The 12370-nt window shown below is 63.5% G+C and overlaps 3 protein-coding genes across 7 annotated transcripts in view; 2 read left to right on the forward strand and 1 right to left on the reverse strand.

Annotated features, from left to right (window-relative positions):
* Positions 1-374: 374 nt before the first annotated feature.
* Positions 375-4188, forward strand: KREMEN2 (kringle containing transmembrane protein 2). 4 transcript variants are annotated; one of them, XM_024759717.1, is made up of 9 exons: positions 375-468; positions 707-881; positions 1620-1711; positions 1810-1934; positions 2135-2288; positions 2731-3063; positions 3131-3253; positions 3336-3414; positions 3660-4188. In XM_024759717.1, exons 1-9 carry the CDS (start codon positions 375-377, stop codon positions 3868-3870), a joined length of 1386 nt encoding a protein of 461 aa, XP_024615485.1. In that variant the 3' UTR covers positions 3871-4188. The 4 variants fall into 4 exon arrangements, with proteins under 4 accessions (XP_024615485.1, XP_024615486.1, XP_024615488.1 ...); XM_024759718.1 differs by having other exon boundaries at positions 2252-2288; XM_024759720.1 differs by lacking the exon at positions 3336-3414 and having other exon boundaries at positions 3660-3870.
* Positions 4189-5211: 1023 nt separating this feature from the next.
* Positions 5212-7906, forward strand: PAQR4 (progestin and adipoQ receptor family member 4). 2 transcript variants are annotated; one of them, XM_024759555.1, is made up of 3 exons: positions 5212-5664; positions 7033-7254; positions 7439-7906. In XM_024759555.1, exons 1-3 carry the CDS (start codon positions 5499-5501, stop codon positions 7870-7872), a joined length of 822 nt encoding a protein of 273 aa, XP_024615323.1. In that variant the 5' UTR covers positions 5212-5498; the 3' UTR covers positions 7873-7906. The 2 variants fall into 2 exon arrangements, with proteins under 2 accessions (XP_024615323.1, XP_024615324.1); XM_024759556.1 differs by lacking the exon at positions 7033-7254.
* An 891-nt stretch (positions 7907-8797) lies between these two features.
* Positions 8798-12370, reverse strand: part of PKMYT1 (protein kinase, membrane associated tyrosine/threonine 1) — a 9736-nt gene continuing 6163 nt past the window's right edge. Inside the window, exons 3-8 of the mRNA XM_024759557.1 lie at positions 11354-11847; positions 10544-10650; positions 10238-10410; positions 9995-10152; positions 8995-9093; positions 8798-8911 (exon numbers count right to left, since the gene is read on the reverse strand). Coding sequence (XP_024615325.1) covers positions 8800-8911; positions 8995-9093; positions 9995-10152; positions 10238-10410; positions 10544-10650; positions 11354-11847 — 1143 coding nt within the window. The 3' untranslated portion in view covers positions 8798-8799. The remainder of the gene's footprint in view (positions 8912-8994; positions 9094-9994; positions 10153-10237; positions 10411-10543; positions 10651-11353; positions 11848-12370) is intronic.

The following is a 12370-nucleotide window of genomic DNA, read 5'->3' on the forward strand; positions in this document are numbered from 1 at the left end:
AGGAGACCTGGGCGAGGGAGACTCAGAGAGCAAGAGGCAGAGGGAGCGGGCGGGTGTGGAAGCCGAGGCAGGACCCCGAGCCCGGAGAGGCAGAGATGGAGAACATCCCTGGCCAGAGATCGTCCCCCCGGGGAGACTCCCAGTAGGGGCCGGGGCAGAGAGACGCCTTCAGGGCCAGAAACCCTAGGAGGCAAATACCCCTGGGAGATATTACCGCCACCCCCCGCCCCAGATAGAGAGCGCCTCGTAGAGCGGGGACGAGGACAGACTGTCAGAGGACAACGCCCCCCAGGCCTCCTGGGAGACCCCGGAGCGACCCCAGGGGCGACAAGGGCCTTGTGCGGGCCAGGGCGACCTCTTCTTGGCTGGGGGCGATGGGGACACGGGCCCCGCGGGGCCTCCTCCTCCTTCTCTTGCTCCGGCTGCTGCTGCCACGCGGGACCTCAGCTGGGAGGCTGCATAACCCAGGTGAGTCGCGGCCCGGCGACTGGGCCGAGGTCACCATTCCCTCCTCGGCCTCCGCGCCTAGAACCCGAGTCCCACTGGCGAGGGGGCAGAGCAGGTGGTGGCAGCAGCTGAGCAGCCCGAGGGCCCCATGGGCGCCGGGGGCGCTGGCTGGGGAGCTGGGTGGGAGTTGGCATCGGAGTGTGAGGTGAGGATGCCCGGCAAGGGTCAGGACCTCCCAGGCCCCGCCGTCGCCGTGCAGGCCTGTCCGAGTGCTTCCAGGTGAATGGCGCAGACTACCGCGGCCACCAAAACCGCACAGGCCCGCGCGGGGCTGGCCGCCCGTGCCTCTACTGGGACCAGACGCAGCAGCACAGCTACAGCAGCGCCAGCGACCCCCACGGCCGCTGGGGGCTGGGCGCGCACAACTTCTGCCGGTGAGGGGCGGGGCCTTCGCTGGGGCGGAGCTGGGTGCACTATTACAGGCGTTGGCCCGGAGCTGGGCCTCGGCATGGGCGGAGCGGAGGTCTCTGCTGGGCGGGCACAGGGGCCATCTCGAGGGCCTGGGGGCGGGGCTTAAGCGTGGGGTAGAACCTTTTCTGACCTGGGTCGGGCCGTAGGCGCATAACTTCTGCAGAGCCTCAGGTCAGGCCTGGGCACTCAAGGCGCCCATAAGGGCGTGGCGTAGTCAGAGGGCAAGCCCTGGAGTGAGGGGCCGGGCCCTTGGCTCACATCTTCTTTTGAGACACATCTACTGGTGGTGACGGAGGGATTGGGGGTTCAGAGCCACAGTTTCGGTCTGAAGCGGCAGGGACCGAGCTGCGCGGGAGGACACTTCCCTGCTGAACCGCAAAGCTTAGGGCTCATCACTTCTGCTTTAAAGCAGGATTCCAAGACAAGGGACTTGGCTGAGGCCCATGGCTGGGTGGAGGACTAATACTACAAATGGCCTCAAAGTCTTCATAGCCTAGCAACAGCTGAAGACCTAAAATCAGCCCCCAGGGCCCTTTAATGACTTCCCACCGTACACTCGGAAGTCGACATCCATTCTGGTGGGCAAACCAGAATTTGCTCGAACACACACGGTGGCCATTTTGAGAATAAGCCGTGGGTCAGGGCTGGAATTTGCCATTCTTGGGACAGGAGGATCCCAACTATTCCTCCTGTACCAACAGTAACCCAGATGGTGATGTGCAGCCATGGTGCTACGTGGCCGAGACAGAGGAGGGCATCTACTGGCGCTACTGCGATATCCCCACGTGTCATAGTGAGTGGGCCGGGCTGGACAAGGGTGGAAGCCGGGCTGCCTGGGCAGAGTTCGCTTTTGGAGGCGCCTCACTGAGCCTGACTCTGCTGCCCCCTCAGTGCCTGGGTACCTGGGCTGCTTCGTGGACTCCGGGGCACCCCCGGCCCTCAGCGGCCCCAGCGGCACCTCAACAAAGCTCACGGTCCAGGTGTGCCTTCGCTTCTGCCGCATGAAGGGCTACCAGGTATTGCCCACCTGCCCAGACCGGTGGTGACCCCTGACCTTGACCTCAGGACCAAATCAACTTCGAACTCTGAGGCCAAACCTTGACACTAATTTCTGAACCCCCAGCCCGATTCCCCCTTCCGACCCCAACCCTTGGCTCCCACTACCCCACCCCCACCCCAGCCCCTGTCTCGGTGGTCACCCAGTCTGTGCTCCCAGTTGGCGGGCGTGGAGGCTGGCTACGCCTGTTTCTGTGGCTCTGAAAGAGACCTGGCCCGGGGACGCCCGGCTCCGGCCACCGACTGTGACCAGATCTGCTTTGGCCACCCGGGCCAGCTGTGCGGCGGTGATGGGCGCCTGGGCATCTACGAAGGCGAGGAGTGGGCAGGGATGAGGGGCCCGGGTGAGGGGAAGAGTCTGAGTGAGACTCAGCGATGCCGTGACAGGGGGCGGGATCTGGGAAGGGAAGGCGGTAGGTTGGGGGCGGGGCCTAATAAAGGGATTGGGTTGAGGACTGGGCCCGAAAACGGGACTGGGCTGAACCTGGGGCCAGGGGTCTGGGTCTGAGGACGGGACCTGAGAAAGGAATTGTTTGAGTGCGAGACTTGAGGAGGGAATTAATAGTTTGACAGCGGGGCCTATGGAAGGGGTTGGACGGGGTCGGAGGAGGGAGTTGGGCTGAACCTGGGGTGGAGGCGGGGTCCGAAGATGAGGCTGGTCTCTCTGGGGCGGGGCCTAGCTGGGAAGGGGCGGGGCTCTATGTAGAAGGAGGAGCCCGCCGGTCTCCGGGTTCTGACCGCCGGCCCCGCCCACAGTGTCCGTGGGCTCCTGCCAGGGGAACTGGACTGCACCTCAAGGTGTCATCTACTCTCCGGACTTCCCGGACGAGTACGGGCCGGACCGGAACTGTAGCTGGGCGCTGGGCCCCCCGGGCGCCGCGCTGGAGCTCACCTTCCGCCTCTTCGAGCTGGCGGACCCGCGCGACCAGCTGGAGCTGCGCGACGCCGCCTCGGGCAGCCTGCTCCGCGCCTTCGACGGCGCCCGCCCGCCGCCGCCGGGGCCGTTGCGCCTGCGCTCCGTCGCACTGCTGCTCACCTTCCGTAGCGACGCTCGCGGCCATGCGCAGGGCTTCGCGCTCACCTACCGCGGTGAGGCCCCGCCGCGTCCCCCCTCAGCCCGCTCCCCCGCCAGCCTGCCTCACACCCCTCTCCGCAGGGCTGCAGGACGCCGACGACCCTGCGCCCCCCAAGGGCTCGGCCCAGACCCCTGCAGGGCCCCCCGACGGGGCCAACGTGAGCTGCAGCCCCCGGCCTGGGGCTCCAGAGGCCGCGATTGGGGGTGAGACGGGCGTGGGAGGCGGGAGAGAGTTTGGGGAACAGACCCTTCCAGCCCTGTCCTCACCGCACTCCTGTGCCCGCAGCCCAGGTCTTCTTGACGGTGACGGCCGTCTCAGTGCTGCTGCTGCTGCTGCTGTCGCTGCTGCGCCTGCTGCGCGGACGGTGCGCGCTCTGGGGCAGGACCTGAGGGCGTACCTTGCCGGGAGCCTGACGCCCCACCCCGGTGCCCCGGGGCGTGGGGGGCCCTGGTGGGAAGCTAGGGCCCACGACGGGAACAGGGCTGGAAGGAACTACTGGGTTCGAGGGACGAGGATCACGCGTTCGAGGGACGCGTGGGATCACAAGCGAAGCAAGGTGCTGGAGGTGAGGTTGGTTGGGGGTTCGGCTGACGTCTGCTCCCTCTCTAGGAGCTGCCTGCTGGCTCCGGGTAAAGGGCCCCCAGCGTTGGGGCCTTCCCGGGACCCCGCAAGAAGCTGGGCCGTTTGGTACCGCCGGCCTCGAGGGGTCGCCCTGCCCTGTCCTCCCGGGGACCCCCAGATTGAGAGTCTAACCGCGAGTTACCGGCCATTGAGCGCCTCCAGCCAGAGTTCCCTGCGCTCACTCATCTCTGCTCTCTGACTCGGGACCCCCAGGGTCCACTGGACCCTCCTGCAGCGGGATAGACTCCTGAGACCCTTTGCCACACACTGCCTACCTTGGCCTTCTGCCCCTTTGAAGTTTGGCAGCTCGGCCTCTAGTCATCTCAAGGAGGCCAGACGTTGGACAGGAAGCATCTAGTGCTATTATTGGGAACTTCACCTGACCCTCGGGGTCCAGATGGTCAAGGCCAAAGGGCGAGAGGAATTCGACTTCCCTCATAAACCTGGATACCTGGGTCTTTGAGCCCCTTCTGGGGTGGTTCTGGACTGCTGCCCAAAGTGAAATGTGAGAGGTCAACAAAAGTGGTCAAAAGACTAATCATAGATTTTGAATAAAAGACCTATTTTGGTACAGGGCTCCGGAATTTCTTATGTGTGGGAAGAGCTATGAGGGTACAGTGCCAAGAGTGGTTGTGTACATGCAAGTTAAAGGCGTTCATCGCAAAGAGTTTCGTGTAGCAGCCTGGAATGCAGAGGAACCGCGGAGGCGGAAGGATGAGTGGGCGGGGTCCTGGAGAAGGGGAGGAGGTGGAGGCCGGTTGTCAGCAGGGTTGAGCAGAAGAAGGGATGCCTTCGTGGACCTGATTTAGGATGAACCCTGGTGGGGACTGAACTTTCTTCCCTGGCCTCCTGCCCTCTCTCCCTCTCCGTTTCCTGCCCGTCCTGGGCGGGGCCGAAGATGCGCCTTTGGCTTGAACAGTGAGCGACTTTGGCCCAGCCCAAGCTCGAAGAAGCCTGGCCCGAAGGGCAGGGCCTCACTGGAAGGCTCCGGGCACGTCAGGCACACCCCTAGAGGCCCGGGCATCTCGGCACGCCTTGCTGCGCTCCGGGGAAGTCGGGCGAGTGGAGATAACACCCGTGGAGTAGGGGCTCGCCGGCTCTAGACCTGACCCGTCCGAAAATCCCGGGTCGGCAGCACCTTGGACAGAGCCCGGGCTGTGGGGTGCTGCAGGGTGGAGGGGCTGTGCCCGGGAGGGTGAAGGCGCAAGGGTGAGTCAACCTGGGGGTAGCGCGAAAAGCCCGGGCGCAAAATGCAAGGGAACGCGAGCCACCGGGACCCAGAACGTCGGGTCCCAATCCAACAGGCACCCCATGCAAATGAGACTGGGACCGCATATATTATGCTAAGACGCTGAAGGTCTGGGCGGCTGCCGGGAGGAACCTCCCAGTCGGCCGCGCCCATTGGCCCTCGCAGCCGCGACGTCAGGAGCCCAGAGCGCGAAACCCTGGCGGGATGGCGGGGGCGAGCAGCTGGGGCGGAGCCTGGCGTCCCCTCCTGCGTCCGGCCGCGCCCGTCCTCCCGGCAGCCCAGAGACTACTACTGGCCGCTGCCGCCGCCACAGCAGCTGCCGCGAGCTGTCCCTGCACAGCGCCTGCCAGCCGCACTGCGCTCCGGATTCCTGTGCGTCCCCGGCCTCCGCCCAGGCGTGGGGTCGCGGGGCCCGCGCGTGCGCAGCGGGGCACGGGCCGGGACCCCCCCGGGCCAGCGCGTGCGCGGACCGAGCACTGGGAGGTGGGCGGGCGCAGGGATGAGGCTCCGGGTGCTGTTGGCCCGCTGAGGAGACCCGGGGGCAAGTGGAGCGCGGACCGACTTCGCCCGGCCGGGCCATGGCGTTCCTGGCCGGGCCGCGTCTGCTGGACTGGGCCAGCTCGCCGCCGCACCTGCAATTCAACAAGTTCGTGCTCACCGGCTACCGACCGGCCAGCAGCGGCTCGGGCTGCCTGCGTAGCCTGTTCTACATGCACAACGAGCTGGGCAACATCTACACGCACGGTGAGCCGCGCCCCGCATCCCCCATCCGCGGCAGCCCTGCCCGTGCCGGGCCGGGGGCCCGAAGGCCGAGGAGAGCCCCAGCGCCCAGGTCCTGGGCTGCCCCGGCCCTGGCACGGCCAGGAGCCGTGGTGACAAAGCTGCCATTGTGCCGATCGTCGCTGCCCGCTTCTGCTCCCCCGGCGGGGCCCCCGGGGCAGGCGAGGGAAGCAGAGTCTGAGACCGAATCCGCTTAATCCCTCTGAGCCCTGGGAATAAGGAATCTGGTTTCCGGCCGCTTCGTAATCCCTGCGCCCTGGCACCCTCTACCGCCAGCACCCGTCCCGGAGATGGGTGTTGACTTTGGCGAGGAGGGACCCAGGAGGAGAAGCTAGGCCCCGGCCGCCCTGCCGCCCCCGCCCGCCCATAGCAGCCCAGCCGCCGGGCTCCGCCTGGTGGCGGCTCCTCCCCCCCTCCGACCCCGCCCCGGGCCCCTCCTCCGCAGCCCCGCGGAACTGTGCTGACACAGCCCTGCCCGTCCTTGGCCTACCCGGGTGGATAGAGGGGCCCTGAGTGCGCTGGGACCAGCCTTGGTACCTGCCCCCAGGGGGACTGTGGCCTGGCTAGACCCTGCCAAGAGTGGGCAGTCAGCGGCCACAGCCTGCCAGTGCCGACCTTTGACCCATGTGAGGGCAATGCCAAAGTGCCTGCAGGAAGTGGTAGGAATGGTTCTGAAGGCCTGGACTGGGAGGACTGGAACTCCCTGAAAAGGTGCCTGGGTAGAAGATGGAACAGGGTTCTTTCAGCCCCCTGCCCTGCCTGGCCTCACCTGCTCTGGTGGACAAAAAGGCCCACAGCCTCCATCTGTCTGGTCCCTTCTGGAGAGGAGAGGACATAGGGATTGGCAGGAGCAAGATAAGTGGCCCTGGGATCTGTTGTCATTGCCTACATGTCGGATTCAGAACTCACCTTGAGATCATGCCCCCTCTGGCTTCTGCTGATATACCTAGGCCAGATTGGGGTGTGGGGGCCCCCTGCTTTCCTGGGAAGTGGTGTGGTGGCTGCAAGGGTGAGACCAGCTTGGGAGTCAGATTGCCCAGGGCTCTGTGCTGCTTCATTGCTTACTTGCTGGGATCCCCTGGGGCAGGTTACTCAGTTTCCTCACCTATAAAGTGGGAATAATGGTCTCCCCTTCCCAGAACTATTGTGAGCTCTGCTAAATAAAGTTACTGAAAGCCCAGAGCCTGCCTCCGTCCAGGGCTGGCCAAGAGTTGGCCAACAGCCTTGTCAGGACCTGTCTTGCTCCCATCCCTCTAGCCTGTGGCCTCATTGAGGACATGACTTGTCCTCACTGCTGAAGCTGTCTGATGGAAAACTGTCTCCCTCCCCCAGGGCTGGCCCTGCTGGGCTTCCTGGTGCTGCTGCCCATGACCTTGCCCTGGGGTCAGCTGGGCAAGGATGGCTGGCTGTGGGGCACACACTGTGTAGCCTGCCTGGCACCCCCTGCAGGCTCTGTGCTCTATCACCTCTTCATGTGCCACAAAGGGGGCAGCCCTGTGTACACTCGGCTCCTTGCCCTGGATATGTGTGGGGTCTGCCTCGTCAACACCCTCGGTGAGCCAAGGGATGGGGTGGGGGGCGGAGGGCTTGAAGGATGGGAGCTGGGGGTTGGGTACACTCACATGAGCCTGAGATAGAAAGGGCAGGTATCAGGGCAACTGGAAGGAAAAGAAAAAGGGACAAGGGCAGGTGGATCCCCAGACTGATGTGCCCTCTCCTGCCTCTCTCCTCTGTGCAGGGGCCCTGCCCATCATCCACTGCACTCTGGCCTGCAGGCCCTGGCTGCGCCCAGCTGCCCTGGTGGCCTACACCGTGTTGTCGGGTGTGGCAGGCTGGCGAGCCCTCACCGCCCCCTCCACCAGTAGCCGGCTCCGCGCTTTTGGCTGGCAGGCTGGCGCCCGCCTCCTGATGTTTGGGGCCCGGGGAGTGGGGCTGGGCTCTGGGGCTCCAGGCTCCCTGCGCTGCTACCTGCGCATGGATGCACTGGCACTGCTTGGGGGGCTGGTGAACGTGGCCCGCCTGCCAGAGCGCTGGGGACCGGGCCGCTTCGACTACTGGGGTAACTCACACCAGATCATGCACCTGCTCAGCGTGGGCTCCATCCTCCAGCTGCACGCTGGCGTCGTGCCTGACCTGCTCTGGGCCGCCCGGCACATCTGCCCCCTGGACTGAGCCACCTCCCGCCCGCCATGCCGGCCTGCTCACAGTCTTCTAGGGCCAACAGCACCATGCTGGCTCCCTGGATGCTTCCAGCAAATGGGACTTCCTAGCGGGGAGCCCTCGTCTGTTCATCCATTCTTCCCTGTGGACTAGCCTCTTTTACTCACACGTTGGATCTCCACTTCCCCTTCCTGCCTTCTTCCACGGGACTTATAGGCTGAAAGGAAACCTTCCCTTCTCTGGGCCTGTTTTTACCCTCTGTGACCTGTGAGGTTTGGGCCAAAGGGACAGCTGGGATCCTGCCAGCCCAGAGCCATCACCCACCCTGACCCTCACATAAGGCACCTCACAGCTGCCTAGCCCAGCCTCCTGCCCTCTGTCTGTCCACCCTGCATGCTGGCCCTCCCAGCAGCCCGTTCTCCCTGCTGTCCAGAGACTGTGGAATGAGGGGTCTGGACAACAGGACTAGCCTCTTATCCCAGGACCTAGGGGCAGGAGGGTGGTGGCTGCTGCTTTTTCCAAGCAACTGGCACAGAGATGTAAAGAGCTGAATGGCCCCGGACCCAAGCCCCACTGGACTGAGGGCACCCTCCACCTTGAGTGCTCTGAAAGCTTGACCTGCCCAGCAGGGACATGCCTGCTCAGGAAATCTTTGCTTCACACAGTGGGTGACTCCCAGCTCCAATCTGCCAGCCTGGGGCTTGGGGCCTTGCAGCAGAGCTCAACCTTGGGCTGTCGCAGGGGCCTCAGACCCTGGGCAACGTCAGTAAGCGCCGTGTTGCCATGCAAGCAAGCTTGGGTACTCCCAAGATTCAAATACCTTTTATTAGACACGGCCAGGCAGAAGGGACCACTGGAGTTTCCAGACGGACCCCAGCCTCCAGGAGGATGGAGGGAAGGGGCTAAGAGGTTAAAAGTGCCAAGCCTGGGCCCGTGGGCTCAGGTTGGGCCCAGTGAGTCCTCAAACAGGCTGAGGAGGTTCCGAGGCTCAAAAGCAGGGAAGGTGCCCTGTGGAGGCTCTGAGTCAATGTCACTTAGGTCCAGAGAATCCCTAGGGGGAGAGAAGAAAGAGAAATGACTCTCAGGATCCAAAAGCTGCCCCCTCCCACCCCCTGGGACCCTGGGCCCGCTCACCTCAGCGTGTACCTGCCCCGGGAGGCAGGGGAGCCACTGCAGGGGGTGGAGGTGCTCCCGGCAGCCCTGGCCAGGATGGCCTCTGGAGAGAGCGAGGGCCTGCGGCGGGTAGGCAAGACAAGCAGGGTGTTGAGGGGAAGGGAGGAGGCCACGGCTGGGTGGGAGCAGCAACACCAATCCTGACCCTGTGCGGGCTCCGAGCTCCTGCCTGACACAGGCAGGTGCCATTCTCGGACAATGGGCATTGGTGGACATTGAAAGAACACTCTGACAACTTCTAAAGTCTACCTGACCACACTCAAATGCCACCTCTGTCCCTTTTCAGAACACATGGGCTCTGACTGAGCTGACTTTGAAATGACCTTGTGGTAACTGAAGCTCATCTGGCACTTTGCCTGCTATAAAGCGCCCCCACGGCAATGGGGTGACATTCTCGTAAGGAAGGGGTTAATGGCATGATTCCTTCTGAGAACTGTCTGCCCTGAGCTTGTGGTTTCCTTTGCAGTAGTTTCTTAATTACAGCCTCTCACTTGGCCACCAGGCACGTGGGACTAAGGAATTCCTCCCAGGGCAGGAGCTCACCAGGCTCTGGGGGTTTTGCGCCCTAAGAGGAAGGATAACACCTTGCCCTTGGGTACTGGCAGCCTCTGGGGGGTGGGGGCTGCACCGCCTGCCTTTCCCAGCAGGTGCTGTGGCCCCTGTGCTGCTCCCCAGCATGGCAGCACCCTCATTGTGAGGTTGCCAGTTCGCCCTGCTCCGTACGGCCCCTGGTCCACACACTGAGATTAGAAGAAACAACTGCATTCAAACTAGGCCAGGCCGCACCCCCACCAGCCTTGGTTTCCTTCCCGGCGTTTGATGGGGGCCAGGTTTGTGGGAGGGATGCCGGTTAACTACTAATTCCCATGGGGCTGGGGCCTGGGCCTTGGGCATGGGGTTTGGCCATGCTGACGGCCCGTCTCCCCCAACTCCCAGCCGCCTGCCCAGAGTCCTCACCCACCCTATGCTGTCGTCATCCCAGTTGCTGGCGAGGCTGCTGTCCAGGAGGAGGCTGCAGGGCGGTGAGCCAGGTGGGGTGGCCGGCGGACCCAGGGGCTGCAGCCAGCTGGCAGGGTGTGCCAACCCGTGCCAGAGCCAGCATAGCAGGGAAAGCAGGGCCTGTGGGGACAGGGGGCCGAGGGAGGCTAGGTAGACCCTGAGCCAAGGAACAGAGCAGGGCCGCCCATCACCTTCCCTGGCTTACCTGCCACAGGGCCCACCCTCGACTGAGGGCCTCGGCAGCCATGTACCACAGGACGGTCCAGGGCCGCGGCCGCCTGAGCATGGGCAGGGCCAGCAGGGCCTCGGCTGTGGCCCGCAGCTTGGGGTCAGGTTCCAGCATCATGGTGAGGACAGAACGCAGCTCAGAAGACAGGCCTGTCCCCGGGGCAGGGCCACATCAGGGGTGATGGGGCCTTGCGCCTGGCAGTCCCTTGCCACCAGCCACCCCCCATGAGAGCTTGCCCTCCCTGTGGCAGTGCATCCCCTCCAGTCCTCTCCTGCCACTCACCAGCAGTGAACTCAGGGGGCAGGTAGCCCTGGCGCAGCTGCTGCCAGCCCTCCCCACCATGGGGCAGCTCCATGTTGCACGCCACCTCCAGGATGGTGAGACCCAGGCTGGGAGGGACAGGGACAGAAGAAGGGCAGGGTTGACCTCGAGACACAGAACCCAGAGCCCCAGGCTACCCCCAAGAAGAAGGGTAGGAAAGGGATGCTATCTTCCACCATGAGCCAGGGAGGTAGGGAAGGAGGGGCTGGGGGCCCTAAGAAGGTCTCGGCAGAGCTGATGATGGGGACTATATCATGGAGCACAGACCCCGGGCCCAGCGTAGCTCACACACCACCTACCCCCCCCACCCCGCCCCCACAGGACTGGCACTCTGGTCGCTGTTGTTAACAGTGATGTTCTCATCATCCTGTTGATGTGACTGGATGCTACTGTCAGAAGCAGAGCAGTGGTGACCAGCATGGACCTTGGAACCCAGGGCCTGGTCCAGGCCCAGCCTCACCACCTGCTCACTGTGGACTGGGGGAAAGTCCCTTAACCTGCTGTGCCCAATTCCCCTGTGAATGGAGTAATAATAGTCCCTCCCTTGGAGGTGTGGTGAGATGAGTGAAGAGACAAGTGAATCAGGTAAAGTGGCTCCAGAGGGTTCTCTGATTAGCTTAACTCTCCAGACCCCTCTCAACTAGAGGGCGGGACCCCCAACCCCTTGGGGAAGCATCTCCCAGCAAGTCTTCCTGACTTTGGGCTAGGATGGTGACCCTCTGCTGACCACTCCCCCGCACACCAGGAAGAGCCTCCCACGTCGAGCCCTACCTGAACACATCTGCCGCTGTCCCATAAGCGCCTTGAAGCAGCTCGGGGGCCATGTAGCGAGGGTCTCCCTCCTGGGCCTCGCTAGCTCCGGATGCACCCAGCTCCACCAGCAGCCCAAAGTCACCCAGCTTGCAGCGGTCCCGGGGCCCCAGGAAGATATTGGAGGGCTTGACGTCAAGGTGGACCAGGCCTTGGCTGTGCAGGTGGGCCAGGGCCAGCAGGATGTCCCGCAGGTAGCCCCAGACCTGGGCCTCAGGCAGGCTGGCACCCCAGGCCTCACAGTGCTGCTGTAGGCTGGGCCCACACAGCTCTGTCTGCATGTATAGGATGCCGCCCTCCTCCCAGGCTTGCTCCAGCCGCACGCAGCACGGGTGCTGCCCCACCTTCTCATGGCCGCCGACCTCGGCCAACTTGCGGGCCCGGTCTTTGGGGCCCCGGAAAGGTGACATGCAGCGCTTCACGGCATAGAGCCGGCCATCTTCCTTGGAGCGCACCTGGAAGCGAGGGGGAACAACCACTCAGGAGGACAACCCAGATGATTCTGTTAAGATTTCACGTGTGCGGAAGGTATGGCATGGCAGCTACCTTAGAGTGACCCCCACGTGTGCAAGAGCAAAGCTGGACAAACCTCCACCCCAGGTGCTGGTTTGCTGGAGACCCAGCGAAAGAAGAGACAGGGCAAACCTCTAAGTACAGGCCCAGGAGAATGCGTTAAGTAAAAAAGCTGCCTACAGAACAGCACAGGCAGTGTGGTCTGCCATGCGGCATATGTGATGGGTTTGTTTCTATCTGGTCAATTCCAGAGAAGTACAGAGAAAAGTCTGGAAGAAAGAACGCCCACCTGAGAATCACCGTGGTTTCCCCTGACCTAGGGGCCTCTGTATTTTTTAACAAAATTGTCTTCATGTAGTACTTGTGTAAGGAAAACTACCATTTTAGAGGAAATATACATGATTGGAAAATATATTTTAAGAAACAAAAGGTGGCATGGAGGTGTCGCCTGAGTGCTTGCAGCAG

This window comes from Neophocaena asiaeorientalis, unplaced genomic scaffold (assembly GCF_003031525.2).
Source record: "Neophocaena asiaeorientalis asiaeorientalis breed wild unplaced genomic scaffold, Neophocaena_asiaeorientalis_V1.1 scaffold254, whole genome shotgun sequence".
Taxonomy (NCBI): Eukaryota; Metazoa; Chordata; class Mammalia; order Artiodactyla; family Phocoenidae; genus Neophocaena; species Neophocaena asiaeorientalis.